This window comes from Coptis chinensis, chromosome 9 (assembly GCF_015680905.1).
Source record: "Coptis chinensis isolate HL-2020 chromosome 9, ASM1568090v1, whole genome shotgun sequence".
NCBI lineage: Eukaryota > Viridiplantae > Streptophyta > Magnoliopsida > Ranunculales > Ranunculaceae > Coptis > Coptis chinensis.
In genome coordinates, this window is record NC_141464.1 from 76,293,682 (window position 1) to 76,318,356 (window position 24,675).

At 35.7% G+C, this 24,675-nt stretch overlaps 4 protein-coding genes across 12 annotated transcripts; 3 read left to right on the top strand and 1 right to left on the bottom strand.

Moving 5' to 3' along the window:
• On the top strand, positions 1-554 carry LOC147478153 (protein DOG1-like 3). The gene is given in 2 exon segments (XM_086586179.1): positions 1-306; positions 309-554. Coding segments are annotated over 2 exon segments (552 nt in total).
• A 5,967-nt stretch (positions 555-6,521) lies between these two features.
• LOC147478154 (uncharacterized) lies at positions 6,522-10,160 on the top strand. 5 transcript variants are annotated; one of them, XM_086584830.1, is made up of 7 exons: positions 6,522-6,767; positions 6,850-7,036; positions 8,660-8,789; positions 8,893-8,985; positions 9,210-9,343; positions 9,439-9,502; positions 9,606-10,160. In XM_086584830.1, the coding sequence occupies exons 3-7, from the start codon at positions 8,672-8,674 to the stop codon at positions 9,725-9,727; spliced, it is 531 nt and encodes a 176-aa protein (XP_086440956.1). In that variant the 5' UTR covers positions 6,522-6,767; positions 6,850-7,036; positions 8,660-8,671; the 3' UTR covers positions 9,728-10,160. The 5 variants fall into 5 exon arrangements, with proteins under 5 accessions (XP_086440956.1, XP_086440960.1, XP_086440958.1 ...); XM_086584834.1 differs by having other exon boundaries at positions 9,651-10,160; XM_086584832.1 differs by having other exon boundaries at positions 6,854-7,036.
• A 1,712-nt stretch (positions 10,161-11,872) lies between these two features.
• Positions 11,873-17,785, bottom strand: LOC147478155 (histone deacetylase HDT1-like). 5 transcript variants are annotated; one of them, XM_086584593.1, is made up of 11 exons: positions 17,672-17,785; positions 17,083-17,335; positions 16,911-17,003; positions 15,704-15,774; positions 15,296-15,599; positions 15,011-15,213; positions 13,846-13,920; positions 13,599-13,692; positions 12,650-12,745; positions 12,491-12,554; positions 11,873-12,261 (listed from the first exon to the last, which is right to left on the bottom strand). In XM_086584593.1, the coding sequence occupies exons 4-8, from the start codon at positions 15,719-15,721 to the stop codon at positions 13,648-13,650; spliced, it is 645 nt and encodes a 214-aa protein (XP_086440719.1). In that variant the 5' UTR covers positions 15,722-15,774; positions 16,911-17,003; positions 17,083-17,335; positions 17,672-17,785; the 3' UTR covers positions 11,873-12,261; positions 12,491-12,554; positions 12,650-12,745; positions 13,599-13,647. The 5 variants fall into 5 exon arrangements, with proteins under 5 accessions (XP_086440719.1, XP_086440721.1, XP_086440722.1 ...); XM_086584595.1 differs by having other exon boundaries at positions 17,083-17,326; positions 17,672-17,767; XM_086584596.1 differs by lacking the exon at positions 17,672-17,785 and having other exon boundaries at positions 12,660-12,745; positions 17,083-17,551.
• On the top strand, positions 14,217-14,889 carry LOC147478156 (small ribosomal subunit protein uS12). Its single transcript, XM_086584570.1, has one exon. The coding sequence runs from the start codon at positions 14,298-14,300 to the stop codon at positions 14,724-14,726; it is 429 nt and encodes a 142-aa protein (XP_086440696.1). The 5' UTR covers positions 14,217-14,297; the 3' UTR covers positions 14,727-14,889.
• Positions 17,786-24,675: the final 6,890 nt, after the last annotated feature.

Sequence of the window (24,675 nt, forward strand, 5' to 3'; positions counted from 1 at the left end):
ATGCTCCATTCTCATTTATGCCCCACTTGGCACAGCTCCTTCGGAAACTCCTCCTTATGGTTAGGCGGGTGTAGACCTTCCTTAGCGGTTCGACTTATTTATACACTGAGTGGTTCACAACTCGAGTCCCACCTAGACGAGTTTTACCAAGGTGAAAGAAAAGGAGACCTTGGTGAACTCCTGGCTTCACAATTGTGCCTTATAAACAAGTTACATTGCAAGACAATCAAAGAAGAGGAGAAGTTGTCCACTTGGATGGCAAGTTTGCAAGAAACAATTGCAGATCAACCATTAGCTATGGTGGCCTATATTCAAATCATTCTAATGAATCAGATGGAGATGTAGACTGTGCACTCGACACAAGTGCCCTGGTCTTGGCTAGTATCTTGGAAGAAGCAGATAAGCTGAGGCTGAAAACCTTGAGGGAAATTATCAACATTCTCACTCCACTGCAGGCTACTGATTTTCTTATGGCCACTATGAAGCTTCATCTATCAGTGCACGAGTGGGGCAAAAGAAGAGATCATAAACATGGAAGGTTAAGTGACAACTAAACAAGTTTTAATACAACATGGATTAATTAACTGATCCGAGATCTGTCTAAATGTAGACCGTTCTTTTTAATGCCATAATGTTCACTGTAAAAGTTGATGCATGACATCAAGTATAAGCATCCAATATTTTGGTTGCTAATATTATTGTTTTGAAATTAGAATTATTATTTATTAGAAATTTGGAATTTGGAATACAATCTTTTGGAATTTAGAATCTTTTGGTGCATTCATTATTGTTTTGGCCAATCTAACTTCCAGGAATATGGAGAGGCGCCAACAAAATGCGGAAACCAAAGCCTGGGAACATTAACTAAAAGAACATTCCAGGTCAAGAAATATACAACTAAAAAAATATTATTTATTATTACTACTATTCTTACAAAAGAATAAAAGAACATTGAACACTTTTTAATAAAATACAACTTCTTCTTTACATGAATTATAACGACCTAAACTGAACAACCTGATGCCAGAGTCATGCCAGAACTTTATCATGATCCATGTTCTTAATCACACTAACCTGTAAAATGGTGAAAAAATGGGCGTAAATCAATGCGCCCAGCAAGTGCACTATAATATTGTTTTCTAATCCTAACATAAGAATTATCAGTAACACTTACATACGTGTTAAAATAAAATAACATGTGATAACAGGAAGACGTACAGTAAACAAAACTAGGTTAACTAGTATTACCCCCTCCCCCTCCTAGATGGGGAAATTAGGATTCCCTCCCCCCCCCCCAATCTAGTGGGGGGCAATACTCGTTAACCCTACAAAACTAGATGAACAAATCAAATACACTCATATCTAGAACACACAATTCCAATTATATATTAATTAAATGTTTTCTCTTTCACTTTATATGGTTTCGAAAAAATTACACAATGCCCTCAACTGTCCTCATGAAAGGTCGTGTCCAGAGCACACCAAGTCATGCTATCAATTGGTTGAGTAATACGACGAACTGTTTTCCATTACCAATTTTCTTACAGTTAATGTTCATTATTACAAACTCGCTAGAAGCAATGCCTAGCATTACCGTAATCAAAATAGATCCCAAACCGACAACAACTAACACCTAAATTAATTTCACAATGCAAACCAAGAAACAAACGTTTCCAATTCTTGTATACAATAAGTGTACATATATACATACAAATACCTTATAATACAGTCTATATATACAGACATTATATACATCCACTTCTTACAATATCAAAACTAATATTTTGACTCTACATAATATATTGTTATGAGCAAAACTTAGAATAAATACTAACATATATAAGACACACATGTGCACTCAAACTATTAGACAATACAGTAATTAAGTACAAGATTTCATCAAGTTTGGATAAATATAATATTATACTATATAGAAACAAGTTTGGAACAAATAGTGGTATAAAGACAAAAGCATGTGACAATACTTGTAATGGAGATTTCTTGTCATTGGATAGATGACACGTGTATGGGAAATAACCTAAGACTATAGATGTCTAGAATGAGACAAGGACTATCGATCGGGTTTCGTGAATAAGTGATCTCGTGCTTAGCAAGAGTGTTTAGTGGACATGTGCTGCACACGTGGATCATCCTCTAAGTATAATGATTCTCAAGTCATTAGGAATCGATATGGAATGATTCTAAACGAGGGAAACTAGAAAAAAAGGCGATCTTTGATGATAAGGAAGGAATCGTGATGCCCTGTCTTTAAGAGTTACCTTTTAGATATAATATTTCCATATACGATGAGACATTATGATCAACAAGTAAACCTACCTCTCATAAGTTATGGTCTAGATTCAGACTTCCATAAGGAGAGAATTCCCAATAGGAAGGTAGAGTCCAAAGATGGAAGGGAACTCACAAGCGGTGATGACAACCCTAACCCTAGGACTGTCAAAGCTCTTCCTATATAAACCATAGGGATTCACTCTTAGGAACTACATAAAATAGGATTTGATTCTCCTAAATAAACAAGGAGATACGTAGGCAGCCGCCAGGCGGTTCAACCCTGAACTCACCATCATCTCATCCCTTCTTTACCAAGTAAAAACTTATATATCACAAGGCACAAAGGAAGATCAGGGGATACTCGAAAATTCCCCTACAATACTTAATATTACAAAGAATCTCAAAATAAATTCAACAAGTATGCAAACGTACATTAATATGAATGATTATGTAAGTATCTACTTACTATTTAAAAAAACATAAGCTATACATAGGCTAGACCATAGTTTAAGATTTCGGAATCTCTAGAATTCCGACAAATCCCAAAACCGGAATTTAAGCCCTTATTCCGTTATATTTCGAGTATATTATGAAATTCATGTTTTTTCGACTCTTGATCCGGAATTCCAAATTTCTCAAAAATCAAAATATTGGGCGGAATTACGAGAATTTCATTGAAATCACGAACTATGGGCTAAGCACATGGCGTACATACATTAATCATCAACAAAGGTAATAACATGGTAAGACAAACAATCTCGAAAAAATGTGCAGTAGAAAAGAATGACTAAAAGCAACAAGTAAAAAAATTGAATACTAACAGATCATGGACTAGCCTCTTTGTACGTGTCTTCGTCACGTAATCAATCCCAACAATTCCCAAAAAAATTTCCGACGTAGTTGACCCCACCGAATATAGTTTATTTTTCTTTAATAATTTATGAACATGAAAATACAATTCGACCCCTTCAAAAAAGACAAAATAAAAATAAAACAAAAATAGCATGAACTGTAATATTGGCATTTGGCAAGGGGCAAAATAGGAAAGAAAAATGAATGATGTGATGAATTTTACTGTAGAGCCCCCCGTTTTCTTTAAAGAAGTAAGATATATATTGTATATCTACACCAAAACAACATGCATATGAGCATATAATTCATTATACATACCATACATAAAATACAAGACAACCAATAATTCTTAAGCTAAAAAAAGACGAACAACAAATAGGTACTTGCCTCAAAGCAATGTGAACTTTCCTTCCAAAGCAAATCTTGGTTACTAGCAATCACTTTCTTCCCTTCTCTCTCATCTCTTAGTATTTTTGACTTATGACCGCACTCTAAATCTATATATTAACTAGTTCTTATATTATTAGGACTCTAAAAGCTAATTATATTTAACCCACACAATTAGGCCTATAACAAGCCCAATAAAACAACCGTACTCAAAAAAGTGTCCAAGCCCAAACTCATATCAATATTAGGCTAATTTTAACAACTAATAATCAAAACAAGAAATTGGTCTACAGAGCTGCTTCAAAAATAAAATTACTTTTAAAAACCCGGAAGGATTATTTTTGGGTTTTAATACCATTTTAGTTATTTTCATTACTAAAAATCGTTATTTTTTAAAATGTTTTCGAATTTGGAGATATGACTCAAGACCGCCAACGAAACCTTTTTTTTCAAACTTTTTCATCTTCTCTTTTTACCCTTTAACCGTTTTTCATAGAAAAAAAAAACTACTTCATAGTTTCTGTGATTCATATTCTTCACTTAAATTCTTTCTTTTTATTTCAAATTTATTTCTTCTACAATCTCAATGTACATAAATTTCGTTAGTACTCCGGTATTATTGAGGTCATACTCTTTTCTCATTTTAAAATGCATTATATTAACGTCGGTACACTATAGCTTTTTTTATTTATTTCTGCATTAAATCAACATTACACAACAAATTATTTATCCACATTTTTTTGTTTGTGTTGCAATTCAATGGGATAATTGAGTTGTTAGTCGTTTCGTATAGTATGGATACACTTGTTGTTCATTTTGTGATGAATCTATAGTTGGCCAAGTTAAGCGCACATATGTGAAAAATGGCGATGGGGCCATTACCTTAACGTTCCTATAAGTTTGTAACCAAGCCTTTTATTGAGATGGGTTCAGTTGAAGATGGGAATCTTATAGTTAAAAAGCAATCAAAGAGGTATTGCTAGTGTCAACCAGAGTAACGCATGCATTTTGAAATGCACTATTTGTTCACTTCCGTTGTTTTGATTCACAAGAATGCAAATAATTGTTGTAAAGGCTTTTGAAGAGAGGTAGCATGTAATGTGGAATGGTGTTTGAATTTTGATAATGCTTGTTTTTTATAACTTTATAAGGTCATTGTATTTGCTTCCTCTGCTCTAGCCATAAATAAGGTTTTCTGTAGCCAAATTTTTTATGTTGTAGCTCGTCAGAAAAATAGGGGTTTGGCTGTCTAATCAAGTCACTTCTCTTGCTTGGAAATAACTCTTTCTATGATTTTAAATTTCAAAATGCATGGTATAGGCTAGTTCTTAGTATACTATTTCAGAATCTAGGCCACTCATAACAGCAAAAGGTATTGGTGTATTGCTCCACAAAGTACTGTCCAAGGGCATAAAAGCCTGGGCACGAGTACACCCTGCGCACCCTAGATGTCCTCATTTATAAATCCATTTATTTCAGAAGAATTCTGTTAAGCGTAAAAAAACACTTGATTTCTAAACTCATAAAAGCCAATTCGGCTAGATCTAGATAGATTTCCCTATTTCTTAAAACTTTTCACTCAAAAATATTCTTTTGTTATTGAGTTTTTCCTATTTCGAAAACTGAAGATATTTCTGGTTTGATAACTATTTCTGAGAGATTTGGGGGAGATAAATTGGTTAATCCCCGTACAAATAGTTGATGACTTGATGTTCTTATCTCAAAAGGTTTCTTTTATGTAGAACCACTACGTTTTGAGTAGTTAGTCGGTTTTGGTTGTTTGCAATATGAGGATATTTTCATCTACTTCTTGTAAAATTAGGTGACGTGTCAGTTTTCTATTTTGGTCAAATTAAAGTATTAAATCCTAATTTTTTTTTACCCGAGTCTTAAGACTACTAAATATTCTTAACTGACCCCTCTAGCCTAATTTTATGATAATCAAAACTAATTAATTAAAAAGTACGGGATATTACAAGATGAAATAAAGCTTCGCCTACTCGAGGAAATCAACATGAAACACTACGAAGAATATGGTGCAAGTCGAGCTATCCTTGCCCAGGACAATGCTCCATACTTTTTTTTGTCCCTCTTGGGGAAGTTCCTTTGAAAATTCTTACTTGACATTAGCAAGGTGTAGACCGGCCCTCCCAATCGATTCGACTTGTTTACACACTATATGGTGCACAATTTTTTTTTTTTTTTAAAAAAAAAATTGTTAAGGGTTATGACAGACCCCAACATGCATTCATTTTAATATGTTGTACACAATTCCTTTAGCATCATTTTCTACTATTACATTCAGTTCATCCTCCATAGGACCTATGCAATATAAATTGCTAACAAAACTCATATCTACTGATTTAGCAATGTAATCAGCAGCTTTGTTTCCCTCCCTAAAGATGTATATGCTCAATCACTAGAGAGCTAAAATCTCTTTTGTGAAGAATAATATCTTGCATGATATTCCTACAGTACCACGAAGTAGGTTCTTTTCCATTAACTATATGAACTACTCTCAGAGATAGAGTCAGAGTTTACCATCAAATGTCGTACATCAACCATCATATCGAGATGCCTTCATACCTTCTGCAATTCCCTTTAGCTCTTGAATCAAAATAGATCTTTGATTTGAAAAACCTATATAGGTTAGTAATACTACTCCATTCTCATACCCAATTCACTACTAAAAAAGGGGGTTTTTATCTCGGTTATGAAATTATAAATATCTCAGTTATGCTGATAAGTGAGATAATATGTCCCATAAACTAGTTATTAGCTATGAGTAGAATTATGTTATCTCGATTCTTATATATCCAAGATAAACCATAATATAATTATCTCGCATGGTGTGGCACTGATATAATAGGAAATTTCAGTTATCTCCCACTCAATCGAAATAATTGAAATTGTACTAAATATCTCAGCATTCAACTGATATAATTGATGTTAAACCAAATATCTCGGAATAGATAGGCAAAATAGATTAATAGAAAATAGAAATCGCAAAAAAGGAGGACACAATTAGATAATGGCAACCACCCCTCTTCTCGTCCACTTTTCACACTCTCTCAGGATGGCAACCGCGCGCCCCATTGTGCTCCCAGCCTCCCAAGCATCTCGCTTCTCCACTCTCCAACTCAACTCCCTTTTCATCTATATTGCCCTCTCCAACTCAACTCTCTCTTCATCTGTATTGCCGTCTCCAACTCAAAAACAATTCCTACTCCTTCCAGGTATGAAAATTTAATTTTTTACTTTACTTTTATGGATTGGGTTTTTTAGAAACCGAATATCTAATCTTGGGCTAGCCACTAGTTAGTACAGAACCAAGTATCTTTTCCAATTAGAAAGAGGGAGAAGAAGTAGAGTCAGAAAGAAGGAGAAAATATTATAAGGAAAGAAAAGATGAGGAGGTGGAAGCGGAAAATCGTCGAATTTTGACGTCAAAACTTGGAGCTCGGTAGCTCGAAATCGATTCTTGGAGTTGGGAATTTGCTAATTGGTGAGTAATCATTCTACCAATTTCTTATGGATTTGGAATTGAAAGTTTGGGTTTACCTATACCATTATTTTTCTTTGATTTGCTTTTATGAATATACATAGTTACTAAATCATGGACTATGGTGGAGGAGATATTTGAACCAATTGATATTATTGCTTAGTTGATTTAATTGTTTGAGTATGTGGTATGATTGTCTAACTGTATGGTTTGCTTAACGTTTGTGCTATAGTTGATGTTGATCCCTCACCTTTTTGTATTCTTCACATAAATTTTGGTGTGTATATATTGTTGTTCAGGTGGTGTTTATCAAGTGTATATAATCTGGTCATGAGTTGGCACACTGTGTTCGATTGCCTAGTATCATTAAAATCATGTGGGAAATGTTGACTTGCATCTTGAAATATCAGAGAATATAATTTTAGTTGTATTTGTGACTTGTATCCATTTTTTAAGTTTTGAACATTTTGAATCATTCATGAAACAAAAAAACTGGAACACTAGTACTTGTGTCCTGTTTGGAGCTAATGTTTGTATACTTCGAGTTTATGTTAGATTTTCCTCAAAACATGAAAAACCATGTTTCTTGGGTATGCTTTTTATAACAATAAGTCGTTCTTCATTTGATTGCGAGTGTGAAAGGTTAGGAAGTCGATAAAGTACACCATCAGAAATCTGTCTTCTGAAAATCAGGATCTGCGTCAGTTTTGGAGCCACGTTTTCACCCAGTTTGGCTGAGATTCAAACCCATACTAAAACATGAAAAAGTAAGACCCGTGTGTCTTCTTTCCAACCCAGTTGGTCTCGGTGCTTTCCGAGGCCTGTGGAGATAGTTACGATGCCTAAAAGTTTGGTTGGCAGAAAACAGTGCGTCAGAAATCAGTTTCTGCGCACTGTGTTCGAGCCTACTTTTAGCATATTTAGAACGAGATTGAGAATTTTCGTAAAACATAAAGAAGTAAGGTCTGTGTGTTATTTTTATAACGCAAAAAGCCTCGCTGCTTACAGATATATGTGGAAAGAGTTGTACTATTCCGAAGATAGCCCGTCAGAAATCTAGTTTGCTGAAAATCAATATTTTTACTGTTTTCGACCTAAGTTTTCTTCTAGATGAGCTGAGATTGGAACTTTGAGTTCTACCTAAAAAAGTAAGTCTACATAACCTAGTTTCTAAATAATCAAGTTACGTGTGATTTGGATGAATGTAGGGAATGTTTTTACTTTTACAAGTTGGCTAGAAAGCCTAGTGTGCCCTCTTTCAGTGCACGGACCTATTTTGAGGAATATTTCTAGAAATGAAGTAAGAGCTTCTTAAATCATTCTGGGCATTTTATACGTTGTTTGTATCTAGGGTTAGATGGGAGTTCCAAAACAATTCTAGAATTGAAATAAGATAAATGATTGATAATGATTTGTTCATTTAACTTGTTGAGAATGTTTGCACTTGTGCTAGTGACTATCGAGGTAAAGGTAGGTTTAAAACTCATGAGGGTGATGAGTGGAAGAAAAAGCCCGATATATCAAATTCATCAAGTGTAGTTCAAGGTTACATCGTAAACATGATCTAGCACTAAAAGGCAGGTGTAACATCACTAGGCAAAAGGACTTATGAGAACTCTGATTCAGTTTTTCAAGAGGATGCGATCGAGAGAAAGGAATGCAACATTTGCTCCTGTAACAAGTGATTATCATAAGGCAAAAGTATTGTTTGTCTCTATTGCTTTCTCGCCACCCGATTCCCAATTAAAGCTCAAAGGTTGGTCAATAACTAGTTAGAATTTTCTTTTATTGTTGTATGACCATCAATTACGTGTTAACACACCTAGTTAGAACCTTTTGTTATTGTTGTGTGGATAAAGCTAGTTATTGTAATGGGAAAAGCACAGCTATATTAGTAGATCACTTCAATGCCCTTATCAAGCTTGCCCTTTCCGAAGACGCCGGCGATCGAGGTACTCTCCTTTCTCTAATAATTCATACGCTTCACTCTTTTTTTTTTATACTTCATTTTTAGCACAACCCCACTCATGTTGTACCATATTATATATATGTCCTTTCCTTAAATGTTTTAAATGTTGATAAAACTATTCAAATCTAAAATTGTTGGTTTTATTGGATTCGATATGTGATCTTTAGTGCATTAATTTATGTGTTCTATTTATCGGGTTGCTTCTAGGGGACGTCACTTGTTTGGCCATCGTTCCAATTGATATGAAAGTAGAAGCACATTTCTTCGCCAAGGAGGACGACATCATTGCCGGAATTTCTCTTGCAGAGATGATATTTAACGAGGTCGATCCTTCATTGGAGGTATGTAGGGAGTCGTTAATGCAATTCCTATCTCTATTATATTTATTTTAAATGCACAAAAGCGTCTATTTATTAACAACGTTTTTCGCTCTTAGGTCGAGTGGTTTAAGAAATATGGAGATTCTGTAAGTAAAGGGACACAGTTTGGCAAAGTTTTTGGTAAGGTCACTGCTACAACATTTTTATACTTGTTCAACCCTTCTTTTTTTTGCCCTTCTTCTTTTGTTTATATTCTCTTTTATTGTGTGGTTCTATTTCTTAGAAGTAATTTCTAAGCAATGTGAGGACCCTGTATCTATCCTACCAGAGCTTCATTGGGGTGAGATAGCTTCCCGTGGCACACATAGTAATGATGTCCTTGAGCAATCAAATAATTATGTTTAGGTAGGGGCCTCCACTAAAGTTGCACTTCAAGTTGAGTCCTCGGTTGCCAAGCATTCTACTCCGGAGCGTGGAGATATTCTTATTGACATCAATGCAACAGTTCCGCTCCAGAGCGTGGAGATATTCTTATTGACATCAATGACCGATTCCCTCAGGATTTCCTGTCAGATATATTTTCAAAGGAAAGATTGACTGAAGACTCCTCTAGCATAAGTCCATTGTACAGTGATGGAACTGGATTGAGCATGAACATGGAAAACCATGATCCTAAACATTGGTCATTCTTTCAAAAGTTAGCATAGGATGAGTTTGTTAGAAATGATGTTTCTCTTATGGTTCAGGACCATCTTGGATATTCGTCTCCACTTACTAAAGTTAAGATCATGTTCGACATTGTTCTTTCTTATCTTAATGAAATAAGTTCTTTAAAGAATTTACTTATGTTGGGTTGCTTTTGTTAATTGGTGGTGATGTTTATGAATATGAAAAGGAATGTGGTGGTTTGGGACAGGTTTTTATTTGCTGGTTAATTGTCATGAGCAATACCAGCAAAAAATGACAAAGGGTGAGATAAAAGGTTGTCCAACAATCTCCCGGCCTTTCCAAAAGAATTTATCACGGTTATTTTTTGATATTATCTCGGTTTCAATAAAATAAACAGCTCAGTTTTCTTCTATACTAATTGGTTTCAATCAACAAGTTATCTCGGTTTTATTCTATATAATATCGGTTTTATTTAGAAAATTGAGATAATATATTTAGATAAGACGTCAGACTTCTGAGATAATTTAGTAACTTATTATCTCCGGTTTATAGAATTCTATTATCTCGATGGATTTTACCTCCTTGTTTTTTTTCTAGAAAACCGAGGTAAAAACTCTAACATCTCACCTTTTAGCTGAGCTTATAAGCCTTTTTTTTAGTAGTGATTATACCTCCAAAACCCGAAGTTATTAGCTAGTGACAAAGTACTGTATGTACCACCATATTATTATTCCCCCTGGCGACCATTGTTATGTACCAAGGGTTGCATACTTGTGTTGCCCACTAGTGTGAGGGGAAAGAGTGACCCACTTTCATTGTCCACTAGTGCGCCTACTTACATTGCCCACATAATCGGCCATCTAATCTAGATGCAAAGATGGCTAGATGTTTTTCATTTTAAAGAGCTTGGTAAGATTTTAAACAATTGTGGAAACTTTTCAACTGTTAAGGAAATTATATTCTTTAAACAACAAGAAATATAATTTCCTTCACATATAAATAAGACTTCTCATTTACAAAGAACTATGCATATGGAGACTTGATTATGGAAAACACTCTGAATACGTAGGCAACCACATGATTCAATCTTTCCTCTACCATAGTAAACACCCGTTACGACTTTATTAGTGTGTTTAGGTGAGTTATTGCCCAAACAGTACCATCTGAGTTTAACATCATAGCAGGTGGTAAAGGTTTATTCCATAAACACTACTAAAAAAAGGGTTTATAAGCTCAGCTAAAAGGTGAGATGTTAGAGTTTTTACCTCGGTTTTCTAGAAAAAAACAACCGAGATAAAATCCACTGAGATAATAGAGTTCTATAAAATCGAGATAATAAGCTACTAAATTATCTCATAAGTCTGAGATCTTATCTAAATATATTATCTCGGTTTTCTAAATAAACCGATATTATATAAAATAAAAACCGAGATAAATTGTTGATTGAAACCAATTAGTATAGAAAAAAACTGAGATGTTTTTTTTATTGAAACCGAGATAATATCAAAAAATAACCGTGATAAATTTTTTTGGAAAGGGAGATTGTTGGACAACCTTTTATCTCACCCTTTGTCATTTTTGTTGCTATTGCTCATGACAATTAACCAAACAAATAAAGACTGGTCCTAAACCACCACATTCCCTTTCATATTCACAAAAACATCAATACCAATTAACAAAAGCAACCCAACATAAGTAAATTCTTTAAAGAACTTATTTCATTAATATAAGAAAGAACAATGTCAATATAAACTTAACTTTCAAAAGAGTACTAGTGATCAATCAATTATATATAGAAACTCAAATATTGTATCAACTACTATTATATCAAATTATATACGATGGTTCCTACTTGAATTTCCTCCTTCTGAGATGGTTCTTCTTGAATTTCCTACTCAAAAAAAATTTGAGAATCCACAGGTCCCAAAGTATTCACGTCGGTTGTCAGCTGTGAAAAATTATAGGCTCCAAGACTCTCTTCATCAACTTAGTAAGTGGTGACAAATATCCAAGATGGCCCTGATCCATAAGAGAAACATCATTTCTAACAAACTCATCCTGTGCTAACTTCTGAAAGAATGACCAATGTTTATGCTCAATCCAGTTCCATCACTGTACAACGGACTTATGCTAGAGGACTCTTCAGTCAATCTTTCCTTTGAAAATATATCTGACGGGAAATCTCGAGGGAATCGGTCATTGATGTCAATAAGACTATCTCCACACTTGGCAACTGAGGACTCAACTTGAGGTGCATCTTTAGTGGAGGCCTGTACCAAAATAGAATTATTTGATTGCTCAAGGACATAATTACTATGTGTGTCACTCGAAGCTATCTCACCCCAATGAAGCTCACGGTAGGATAGATCACGGGGTCCTCACATTGCTTAGAAGTAACTTCTAAGCAATAGAACCACACAATAAGATAGATATAAACAAAAGAAGAAGGGCAAAAAGAAAGGGTTGAACAAGTATAAAATGTTGCAGTAGTGACCTTACCAGAAACTTTTGCAAACTGTGTCACTTTACTTATAGAATCTCCATCTTTCTTAAAGCACTTGACCTAAGAGTAAAAAACGTTGTTAATAAATAGATGCTTTTGTGCATTTAAAATAAATATAATAGAGATAGGAATTGCAGAAAAGACTCCCTACATACCTTTACATACCTCCAATGAGGGATCGATCTCGTTAAATATCATCTCTGCAAGAGAAATTCCGGCAATGTCGACCTCCTTGACGAAGAAATGTGCTTCTACTTTCATATCAATTGGAACGGTGGCCAGGACATGTTCGTTTAAGAGAAAACATGTATATGTCAAAGAAAAAGGATGTAGAGTTATTTCCATCAACAATAATTAAAAATTATATATCATCAAGGATTCAAGGTCAATAGCTCGTTTTATTAACTCTTCATCCTTTCCTCAATTGTTTGAGCACTATCAATTGACATAAAACGTGTGAAAAAGCATTTTTCTCGAATCTATGTATAGAAGAATTACAATCAAACATTGAAAATATTGTAAACGTAAGTAAATTCTAGACAAGATAACAAAAATCCAAAGGTTTAGAAAGAGTGCTTCTTGCATATATAACAATTAGTTTCCTAGAACACTAGGTTCTAAAGAGGTTAACCATTCAAAACAGCCAAACACATACAACTGGTATTAGAAAATGGAAAGCTTCTAAAACACTTTTAATGCACAAAACTACCATTATAACTTTTGTTAAAGGGTCAGTGAAAGAATGCTGCTCCACGAACAGTAGAAGTGCAGAACTTACACAGATAAAAACTGCATAAGAATGGCACACTAAAGAAGGGGGGATAAAAGATAAATCGCATGAATGGAGAGACATCTCACGTACAATACTGCTTTCGTGGAGCAGAGGATTTTCAAAATAATATTGATCATTACACCAAGACAAGATAAAACACCTTACATACAAATAGTTTGCAAAGATATGGCACACTAGAAGTCCAGAACACCAAACTAGATTCCACATGGTTTTGCCAAAAAGTATCAATGAAACCTTCTCACATTCCTGAAACTAATGACACACTCAAAGGAGTCATAATGACATCATAGAATTAAGAACGCAGCAATTACCTGATTTTTTAGGAGTAACTAACTTTGCTTTCTTCTCATGAACAGGGTCTTAAGTAGCAGATTCAACGACAGGCCTCTTCTTTGAAGCTTTAACCTAAAAGAAGGAAAGAAGAAAAAAAAACAGGGGAAAAAGAAAAAAATATGAACTTAGTAACTGAGGTAACCACAAACATCTACAGTGTGCACATTCATCTGAATAATGCAACCATTAACCATAATTTTCAACAAAGAAAGAGTCAGTTATTACCTCGGGAGTGGGTTCATCTTCCTCAGAGGAATCATCATCTTCCTCATCACTATCACCCTCAGCTGCAAGCATGTCCTGTCAACATTAAAAGAAACAACAAATGAGAGAATGCAAACATGAAAATTAATCAAATTGCAAACTGCATCATCTCTCATTATTATTATAAAATAACCGCGGCAGCCGTTGCACAACAAGCCAAAGCACAATGCAGAGCACATGCCATTAAAGTTCACAGAAAAAAGAATCATAACAGATCATATGAATATCATGATACAACCATGTCTATTGACATACCAACACTTGTACAACAACACAAAATATATTAATTTTAATTCAAAATATATTAATTTAAAATTTTAATTTAATCCTCCCTTAAAAAGAGCGAGTAAAAAGAGTAGAGAGCTGCCGCGTTCTTCATCTCAACAGAAAAGCAAACTCACACTCGAACAATCATGGGGAAGACACGTGGTATGGGAGCTGGACGCAAGCTGAAGTCCCACCGCAGAAGGCAGAGGTGGGCTGACAAAAGCTACAAAAAGTCTCATCTTGGAAACGAGTGGAAAAAGCCATTTGCTGGATCTTCACATGCAAAAGGCATTGTTCTTGAGAAGATAGGCATTGAGGCTAAACAGCCAAATTCTGCCATCCGAAAGTGTGCAAGAGTTCAACTGATTAAAAATGGGAAGAAGATTGCTGCTTTTGTACCCAATGATGGTTGTTTGAACTACATCGAGGAAAATGATGAGGTGCTGATTGCAGGGTTTGGACGAAAGGGACATGCTGTCGGTGATATTCCTGGAGTACGGTTTAAGGTGGTCAAGGTATCTGGTGTGTCTCTCCTTGCCCTCTTCAAGGAGAAGAAGGAAAAGCCTAGGTCTTAGATTATTGCATTGGTGTTTTCTCTGTTAGTTTCTCATGTTATGCTTTATTTGACAATGGTTGCAAGTCTTTGTTCTAGAGTGGGTTTGCAAACTATTTCTGTTTTGCAATATGAAACTCAGAATTTTGTTGCAATATTTGTATGAAACTCAGAATTTTGATGCAGTAGTTATCTCCAAAATATATTAATTGCAACAAGATGGCAAGTTATCAAATACGCAGAATTTGACTAATTATATTAAATTTACTACACACACCAACAGATGATTCAGTTTTTGGTGAATACCTCATCATCAGAATCATCTTCCTCAAGATCTTCCTCATCAGAATCATCACTATCATCATCCTCATCATCACTAACCTTAGGCTTATCATCCTTAACTAGTTTAGCAATTTTTGCATTAGGTTTAGCTACTGAAGTTTCTGGCTTCACAACTTTGGCCTTATCAGCAGAAGCCTTTAATTTTTCAACCTTGAGCTCAGGTTTCCCTAAGAAACGACAACGAAACATAAATAGCTAACAAAAGACAGATGAGTATCATTTATACAACAAGAGACAACTATATAGTACCATTCGCAGCAGCAGCAGCGACAAGAGGAGGAACTTCATCATCTTCAGAAGAATCATCACCAGATCCAAATTGATCATCGTCGGACTCTTCAGCTGGCATTTCAACTTGGTAGCCAACAAAGTAAACACTCCCATTCTTCCAGCTGTGTGAAAGCTCAAAGTCTTTGTCAAATACCAAATCATAAGTTATCTGAGTGCACTTCTCAGTAGATAGTGTCCCCAGAACAATCTTTTTACCATCAACAGTTGCATAAAGGAGGATTGATTCATTTCCTCTTTCTTTCTTCACCTCACCAAGTGCTGCCTAAAAATTAATTAATTGATTAAAGATGTTAGAACAATCTAAATCAAGATATACCCATTTTGCTAAATCAAAAATATATCCGATATAAAGTAAAGGTTCTTAACCTGTGAAATATGCAACATCGAGTCCTCCACAGCCGGAACCTTCAAGGGCTCTCCAGCCTTTACTTCAGCAGCTAGAACAATTGAAAAAAAAAAGTAATCTAAGATATTTGCAGGTATTTATATCAAAATAACAAACAGAAATATGCAACTCATATACAGTAACCTTAAAAATAAGGAAAAGAGCAATGTACTCTAGAAATAAATAAAGTAACCTTAAAAATCCTGAAATAAATAAAATATTTCAGTTAAATTTTGCTTTGCATAGAAATAAGTTGAAACATTTTGACAGAACAACAAACATATATCAACAAAGTGTGAGATTAATAACCATTTTCAAACTTTCCAACACACACAAGTCTATATAACATGCGAAAATGTGATAAGGCCAGAATGTCAGTTTTGCAAGCACATAATAAAAGAACTATTTACCATATTTAAAAGCAAACTATGTCACAGCTCTTTTTTAACACCCTAACTGGTGCAGCTACTTGTTATAAAATAGAAGCTTTTCAAGCATGGGATTGACAGAAAACCCCTTAGAGCACGAGGTCAAAAGCAAATATCTCTCTCCTTTTATCCACGTAGTGACTTCAATACCATTATGATGTATACCTCATAAGAACAAATGGTAATATGTGTTGAAGACTGAAGTATGACCAAGGTTTTCAGTTTGAGAAGGTACTAGACAAAAAAAGCGCAAGCAGTTGACCTTCAAGAACTAACAATTCTTTGGGATTTTGTTGTTCTGATGCCATTGCAATAATTGATACAGAAAATGAAGTACATACTCAAATAGGCTGTCTTTCCATTCAAAATTTTAGGAAGTGGATTTTCTTGTCCTGTCTTTATTTGGGATGCACCGTGTTTCCACATTGACACAACTTTTCACATAAGAGGATCTCCAGGTAACATAAAAACAGATTTGTGGAACACATGGAAACCAAAGTCTGCCCACATAATTACAGCAACATAAAAACCCAATTTCGAGATTTTTGTAAACTGTTTATTTTCATTCAAAGCCTACAATCTATGTAAGCTTAAAATTATTTGGGCTTGACTATACTTTATTTTCTAGGGACCTAAAACATCGTAATCCATAATGTTATCTCTAGATGGAGCATTAGGTTGACCACATTCCTATATGAAAGACAACTGATGTATATACTTAGAAACAAAAACTTGTTTAACAGCTGGTCGGAGTAAATACCACACGAATGATTCTTTGGGAAGCTAAACCTTCAATATCTACTGGAATTTGACAATCCCTGGGCACCACTAAGGCATTGCCATACTCATTTGGCTGCAAAGAAAGGTTGAAGCTTACTACATGGAAATGTTGGTGGTGAAGCAGAAGTGAATTATTAGAGAGAGGAGAGTACCTCGATCGCCGGCGTCTTCGGAAAGGGCAAGCTTGATAAGGGCATTGAGGTCGTAGCTGATGAGTTGATTTCAGCTGTTTTTTATTCTTCATGAGAGACTTCTTTCAAGTTAGTTCGGAATCTAGCCAAACCGCAGTAGCTTTGGCAACATGAGGAGATTTGGGCACCTGAGGTTAATGACTTTGTTTGCATTATGGACAATGCCTACGGCAGAGCACATATACTTGCAATGGAGAAGCTGATTCTGGGAAAGCTTGAATGGAGTCAATCAATTTACAGTTAAATTCCACACAAATTAAATAACTTCAGTCTAATTTTTGAAATTTGTTGATGATGCAAAATTTAATTTTAGCAAATTGGAATTCTACGAAGCATTTCAACAAACATATAACTTGCATCAGATAGGTGTTAGAACATTTTTATTTCTAAGAAAACCGATTTTTGTTCCTTTTAGCTAGCTGATGAAAACCATCGATTTCTGAAAAACTGATGGTTGCTCTGACACATATATTCACCAAAATTAAGAAGAAAACCATCGGTTTCTAAAAAAAACCCCAATACAAGTAAAGGAAAAATCAGATTTTCGTACCTTATTTCGTGCTAGTCGTGAGAGAGTCCTGTAGAGCGGGACTTCCTTATCTATCGCGTGTGTCCCTTTTTTTTTTTTTTTTTTTTTTTTTTTGTGATTTCTGTTTTCTTTGCCAAATTTATTCCGAGATATTTGATATAATAGCAATTATATCATTTGAGTGCCGAGATATTTGGTATAATATCAATTATATCAGTTCAATACGAGATAAATTAAATTTCCTATTATATCAGTTCCATAATGGTGAGATAAACGACATTTTCTATTATATCAGTTCCATAATGGTGAGATAAACGATATTTCCTATTATATCAGTTCCACACCACCAGTGGTAAAATCCATATATTTTATCTCGGTTAAGTAAAAGGCGAGATAACATATTTATACTCAGAGTTAGTACCTAAGTTATGGGACATATTATCTCATTTATAGGACATATTATCTCGCTTATCAGCATAACCGAGATAAAGCTAATTTTAGAACTGAGATAACAACCCCTTTTTTTAGTAGTGAAAGATGAGTTTAATCCATGTGGTGCACAACTTGAGTTGCATCTACACGAGTTTTTGCAAGGTGTGCGTAAGGGAGACCTTGGTGAACTCTCGGCTACACAACTGAACCATATTAATGAACTCCAATGAAAACGATCAAAGAGTAGGAGATGGAAGCTCTCGACATGGATGGCTTGCTTGCAGGAGAACATTGCTAATCAACTGTTAGCTTGGATGGCATATACATCGAATAATCCTAGTGATACGGATGGGGATGTTGAGCACGCTATTGATGCAAGTCCTCTGGCCTTGGCTAGCTAGTGTCTTGGAAGAAGCAGATAAGCTGAGGCTAAAAACCTTGAAAGAGATGATCCAAATTCTCACACCACTACAAGCAGTTGATTTTCTTGTGGCAAATATGAAGCTTCACCTTGCAATTCATGAGAGGGGCAAAAGACAGTACAATCAACATGGAAGGACTTAAAGGAAAATTTGTTTAAAATATTTAGAAAATTAGCTAAATAAATATTATTAAGTAAAATTCGTGTATTTAACAATGTGTTGATTACACAAGGTAATCTTAATGAGATAGGAAACACAAAAGAGGAGATTGACCACCCTTAAAAACTTACACAGGGAGGCATGTGTGAACTTTTAAACGAAAATTCTCTATGAAAGTTCTCGAGGGTGATAAAATTCTCTTTCCAATCTCACGTCGACTGTACAATGTTAATAATTTGGAGTTACCTGTCAGAAAGATGGAGATGAGTTTATGAGCAAATTTCTAGACACTTGGCAAAACCAAGAAATTGAAATTTTCACTCATTTCAATGTGATATATTATGGATATTGAGTATGTAGAAGGTACATGTATATGTGTTAAAGGATCAAGATCCTCAATGCCTGTATGAGGAGAATCAGAAGAGTAAGTACACATGTTGTATACATCTGATGTTTGGAGAAGAGTACGTGTTGGAGTAGATGTACTTACATCTATGTGCTTAAGATGTTTTTGCAACATTTTTACATAGTTGGCACTTGGCAGAGACTAGTATAATGGTATATTATTTGCTTCTTTTACCATACTAAGTGGTTATTGTCTATCTGTCTAGTCTTAATTTTACTGTGATTTTTGTACAACACAATTGAATCAACGTCAATACTGCCAACATAATATGGCGTAAGTATTGGTTGGTCATGTAAGTACCTTCTTCACATTCTGAATTTCTGTAAGTACGTATAATCTGCTGATAGCTAACACAGTTTTGTAATTGTTGATAAATGGGCTAAAATGGCATAGTGGAAGTATGTCAGGATGATGCATACAATATATCATCCTGTTGGCTCGCACCATTGTTACTGGAATTGCTGGTCAAGATGATACATACAATATATCATCCTGTTGAGCACTTGTTGGTTCACACCATTGTTATTGGAATTACTGATCAGGATGATACATACAATATAACATCATGTATGTCGGGGATGTCGGGGATGATACATATAATATATCATCTAAAGTAAGTCAACTTTGTAACCCACTATATATAAGGGATCAAGAGAGAGAGAGTGGAAGAACTTTTTCTTTGTGAGAGAGTTAGAGAGAACTTTTTCTAGGGTTTCTAAAGAGTACGTGAGAAAGAGAGAAAACTTGTTGAGAACATTCTTTGTGAGTGATTCATTCTTTGTGAGTGATTGAGAGTTGATTGTTGTGTACAATCAAAACAACTCCTCTTGTAACTTTCTTCTTCATCTAGTGAAACCATCGATCTCGCCGTGTGGACATAGGCACATTGCCGAACCACGATAAATCATCGTCTTATGTATGTCTGTTCTTTATATAGTCTCTTTATGTTTGCTTTTGTTGATATTGTTGGTCTTGGGTAGTTGCTTGGAGAGTTGTTGAATACTTTGTTGGTATAAAGTTCAAACCTTTAAGGGTTAAACTAGTTTGTTGTTGATAGCTTCCACGTTAATCACAACTATTGGTATGAGAGCGAGGTTTACAACCTTGGAATTTGAGTTTTGGGTTAACTTCCATAGTGCTCAAGTTTGTGAAGACAAGGTGTTTGATAAAATTCCCGAGTGAGTTTTCTTGTGGGTTACTTTGTGTGACTTGTAGAAATGGCTCCCAAGATGTCAAATGTAATGTTTGAAGAAGAGAAGTTTGATAAAAAAAAAAGCACAAGAATTGTCGACAAAAAGTGAGGTCGAATGAGAAGACTTCCCACAAGAAAGTGGAAGGGTGGTTATAAGAAACCTTTAAAACATGTACGGTGCTACAATTGCAAGGAAAATGGGCATTATCTAAGTAATTGCCCTAGTCCGAAAAAGAGTAATAAAATAAGTGGTAAGTTGGAGAATGAGGACGTGAGTGAAGCAAGTCTTATACGGATTTGATAGGGATGATGTAAGTCTTTCGGTGCCTACACAAGTCGACCACATGACCGATAAGTGGATTCTTAATTCCGGGTGTTCCTACCACATGTGTTTAAATAAGAAGTGGTTTACCTGTGAGAACTTGAGTGGAGGTTCCGTTTTGATGGGTAATGACGTTGCTTGTAAGACGGTAGGGATTGGAACTATACGAGTCAAGATGCATGATGGTGTGGTGAGGACTTTAACCGATGTGAGGCATGTTCCCGAATTAAAAAAGAACCTCATTTCTCTTGGTACCTTGGATTCTAAAGGCCACAAGTTTATGGAAAATGGTGGAGTCCTAAAGATCATTAGTGGCTCTTTAGTCATTATGAAGGGTCAAAGATATGGAAACTTGTATACTTTATTGGGTAGTACAATGATAAGCGATATAGCAGTGGGTATATGTGGTGATAATTCTAAGTGCACAAAATTGTGGCATATGCGCCTTGGGTATATGAGCCAAAGGGGTCGGATTGTCTGAGTTGTGCAAGCGATGGCTACTAAAAGACTTGAAGAAACCAAGTATGGAATTTTGTGAGCATTGTGTCTATGGCAAACAATGCAGAGTCAAGTTCGGTATAAGCAAGCACAAGATGAGAGGTATCCTGGATTATGTGCATTCGGATATATGGGGACCTTCTAGAGTGGCTTCTAAGGGAGGTAACTGGTATTATGTCTCTTTCATCAATGATTATACACGCTATGTGTGGGTATATATCTTAAAGTCCAAAGATAAAGTTTTCGAGACATTTAAAAGGTGGAAAGCAATGGTTGAGAAACACACAGAAAGAAAGGTGAAGACTTTGAGGTCTGATAATGGTACTGAGTATACCTATGGCCCTTTCAAGGATTTCTATGCGCAACAGGGTATTGCTAGACACTGGACAGTTAGGGGCACATCTCAGCAGAATGGGATGGCAGAGCGGATGAATTGAACATTGCTTGAAAGAGTGAGATGTTTGCTTTCCAATGCCAATCTTGACAAAGAGTTCTGGGCAGATGCAGTGGTCATGGCGTGTTACTTGTATAATAGATCACCAGTTCCGACGATAGACTGCAAGACACCTTATGAGATGTGGATAGGGAAACTAGCTGATTATGATACTTTGTGTGTGTTTGGATCTAGTGCTTCCTACCACATGAAGGATAGTAAGCTTGATTTTAAAGCTAAGAAAGTTATATTCTTAGGCTATGCAAAAGGAGGAAAGGGATACGGATTATGGTGTCTTGAGAACCACAAATTCCTAGTCAGCAGTAAGGTTACTTTTGATGAGACTTTGGTGCTACATTTTAGCAGGCCAGAGAAGGCTGGAGATAGTGGTGATTCTATAAAATCTCAAGTGATTGAGATGGAAGCGTCAGAGGATGCTATAGAGAGTGAGGTTCTTAATGAAAAACTATTCAACAAGAAGTAGAGCTACAACAACTTGAAGCGAGTAAGCTTTGGCTAGATCAAAGCCAAAGCGAAATGTGAAACAAGTTACGAAGTATAGGCATGATAAGCCAGTGAAGAATTATGGTTGACCGGACTCAGTTACATACGTACTGAATATCGAGGGTGATGTGCCAAACGACTTCAAAGAAGTTGTTAGAGATGGTCATTGCAAAGATTGGTCGGTGGATTTGTAGGAAATGGTGGAGGCTCATGACAAGTTTTGTACTTGGGAATTTGTTTCATTGCCTAAGGGCAAGAGAGTTATTGGTTGTAAAAGGTTCTCTATGGAGTTGAGTTCTAACATTGGTTGGAGGAACTCCAGATCCACTTATTGTGTTGTTGATTGATGTCTTTTGTAGGCATGGCCCTTTGTGGGCATTATTGCTCTTTGTGAGCATGACTCTCTGTGAAGATAGCTCTTTATGGGCACAACACACCCTTTGTGGGCATGACTCTGTATGGGTGGCTCTTCGTGGGCAAGACTCATTATGGGTATGGCTCTTTGTGGGCAAAGCCCTGCGGGGCAAATTGGCGGCGAGTTCGAGATGTGGTTTTGAATACTAGTTTCTTGGTGGATAGTGTTCGGCTCAGTTTTATGTGTTAAAACCTCACCGAGGTGGAGAATGTTGATAAATGGGCTAAAATGGCACAGTAGAAGTATGTCAAGATGATACATACAATATATCATCCTGTTGGGCACCTGTTGGTTCGCACCATTGTTACTGGAATTGCTGGTCAGGATGATATATACATCATGTTGGGCACCTGTTAGTTCACACCATTGTTATTGGAATTGTTGGTCAGGATGATACATACAATATAACATCGTGTATGTCAGGATGATACATATAATATATCATCGACCCGTAAATCAACTTTGTAACCCAATATATAAAGGATCAAGAGAGAGAGTAAAAGAACTTTTTCTTTATGAAAGAATTGTTGGTTCGCACCATTATTCTTCGAATTCTTTGGTCAAGATGATACATACAATATATCATCATGTTGTTGGGCCTGTTGGTTCGCACCATTATTCTTGGAATTGTTGGTTAGGATGATACATACAATATAGCATCGTGTATGTCGGGGATGATACATATAATATATCATCGACCCATAAGTCAACTCTGTAACCCACTATATAAGGGATCAAGAAAAGAGTGAAAGAACTTTTCTTTGTGAGAGGATTAGAGAGAACTTTTCTAGGGTTTCTAAAGAGTGAGAAAGAGAGAAAACTTGTTGAAAACATTCTTTGTGAGTGATTGAGAGTTGATTGTTGTGTACAATCAAAACAACTCCTCTTGTAACTTTCTTCTTCATCTAGTTGAACCATCGATCGATCTCGCCGTGTGGACATAGGCACATTTGCGAACCACGATAAATCATCGTCTTGTGTATGTTTGTTCTTTACATAGTCTCTTTATGTTTGTTTATGTTGATATTGTTGTTGGTCTTGGGTAGTTGCTTGGAGAGTTTGTTGAATACTTTGTTAGTATAAAGTTCAAACCTTTAAGGGTTAAACTAGTTTGTTGTTGATAGCTTCCCCGTTAGTCGCAATAGTAATTGTTAATATAATTGAAAACTATGCATAGACCCGTAGATTTAAATACTTTAAGATGGTATACTGACATACTGTATATAAATCAAGATAGAAAATGCTCAGATGTAGTCGTCTTAAATAAATAGTTTCAGTTTCTGAATAACAAAGTCTGCCTAGCATTTGAAGGCCGACAACAGGATGAACTCGGCCTAAAAGTGAATGTTTTCCAGTTTATTGGAATTGGAAGAGAGCCCATGTACTAGAGAGCTGAACAAAGCCAACAGAGCCTGAACAGAACCAAATTGCAATGCACTTACTTTTATTTATATTCGCTCAGAATCTTAGACCATAGTGAAGTCGTACTTAACAGTTAACATGAACACACAAACCATGCGTTGGCACTGATGATGATGTATGAATCAGTTGGTTTTGGTAGCTCGAACAAGTATGCAATTCCGACCATCATGGCATAAATGTGTGTTGGCTATGTTGCTATGATGGAAGTTTTAAGCTAAAGGCTGAAATTTTGAAGGCTTAAAGATATCGATAATCAAAATTCTCCTACCACGCTCTTCAAGTGGTCCTAGTCACCACGGAGTCCTGCCGTGCCAACCAGGTATTTCTCACGGTAAGCCAGGGGATTGCTCCCGCTTCTTAAGGGATTGAAAATGATTTGCGTAAACTATACTAATAAAACTTAGTTTCGACTCAAATTTCTGATCATATTAAACAAACAATCCAAAATTACATATTCAACTTGGAAGTTATAGAGGAGACAGGTGAATGGTGATGAGCAAATTAATGTAGGACTATCCTCGAACAGTAACTAAAGTTAACCACAATGAGGCAAACAGTCACGAGTGTAAAATAGTGTTCGTGCTAGGTTAAAACTTGGTGTTTCGTTATATAAAAGCGAGGGGTAGAGCGCGCGGTTGAACCTCTGGTCGCAGGCGCAGATGATCTAGTCTACAATATTCATATGGAAGAGGTATACATGTAACATGTTCCCTCTTTTTGCACCACCCATGCATGGTGAGATGAAGCTTCTTATTTTATTAGCCATTAGCAACTCAACGATCTGTATTCATGAGAAAATGTTAAGAGAATCACATTCCAA

What these genes read in the sequence shown, in the direction of transcription:
- LOC147478154 (XM_086584831.1), top strand. Translation starts at nt 8,672, where the DNA reads ATGCGATCGAGAGAAAGGAATGCAACATTTGCTCCTGTAACAAGTGAT. An exon ending in CGAAGACGCCGGCGATCGAG is followed by an intron (nt 8,986 to 9,209) that starts GTACTCTCCTTT and finishes GGTTGCTTCTAG; the next exon opens with GGGACGTCACTTGTTTGGCC. An exon ending in ACAGTTTGGCAAAGTTTTTG is followed by an intron (nt 9,503 to 9,605) that starts GTAAGGTCACTG and finishes TCTATTTCTTAG; the next exon opens with AAGTAATTTCTAAGCAATGT.
- LOC147478156 (XM_086584570.1), top strand. Translation starts at nt 14,298, where the DNA reads ATGGGGAAGACACGTGGTATGGGAGCTGGACGCAAGCTGAAGTCCCAC.
- LOC147478155 (XM_086584593.1), bottom strand. An exon ending in AAGATGATTCTGATGATGAG is followed by an intron (nt 13,921 to 15,010) that starts GTATTCACCAAA and finishes TAATGTTGACAG; the next exon opens with GACATGCTTGCAGCTGAGGG. An exon ending in AAGATGAACCCACTCCCGAG is followed by an intron (nt 13,693 to 13,845) that starts GTAATAACTGAC and finishes TCCTTCTTTTAG; the next exon opens with GTTAAAGCTTCAAAGAAGAG.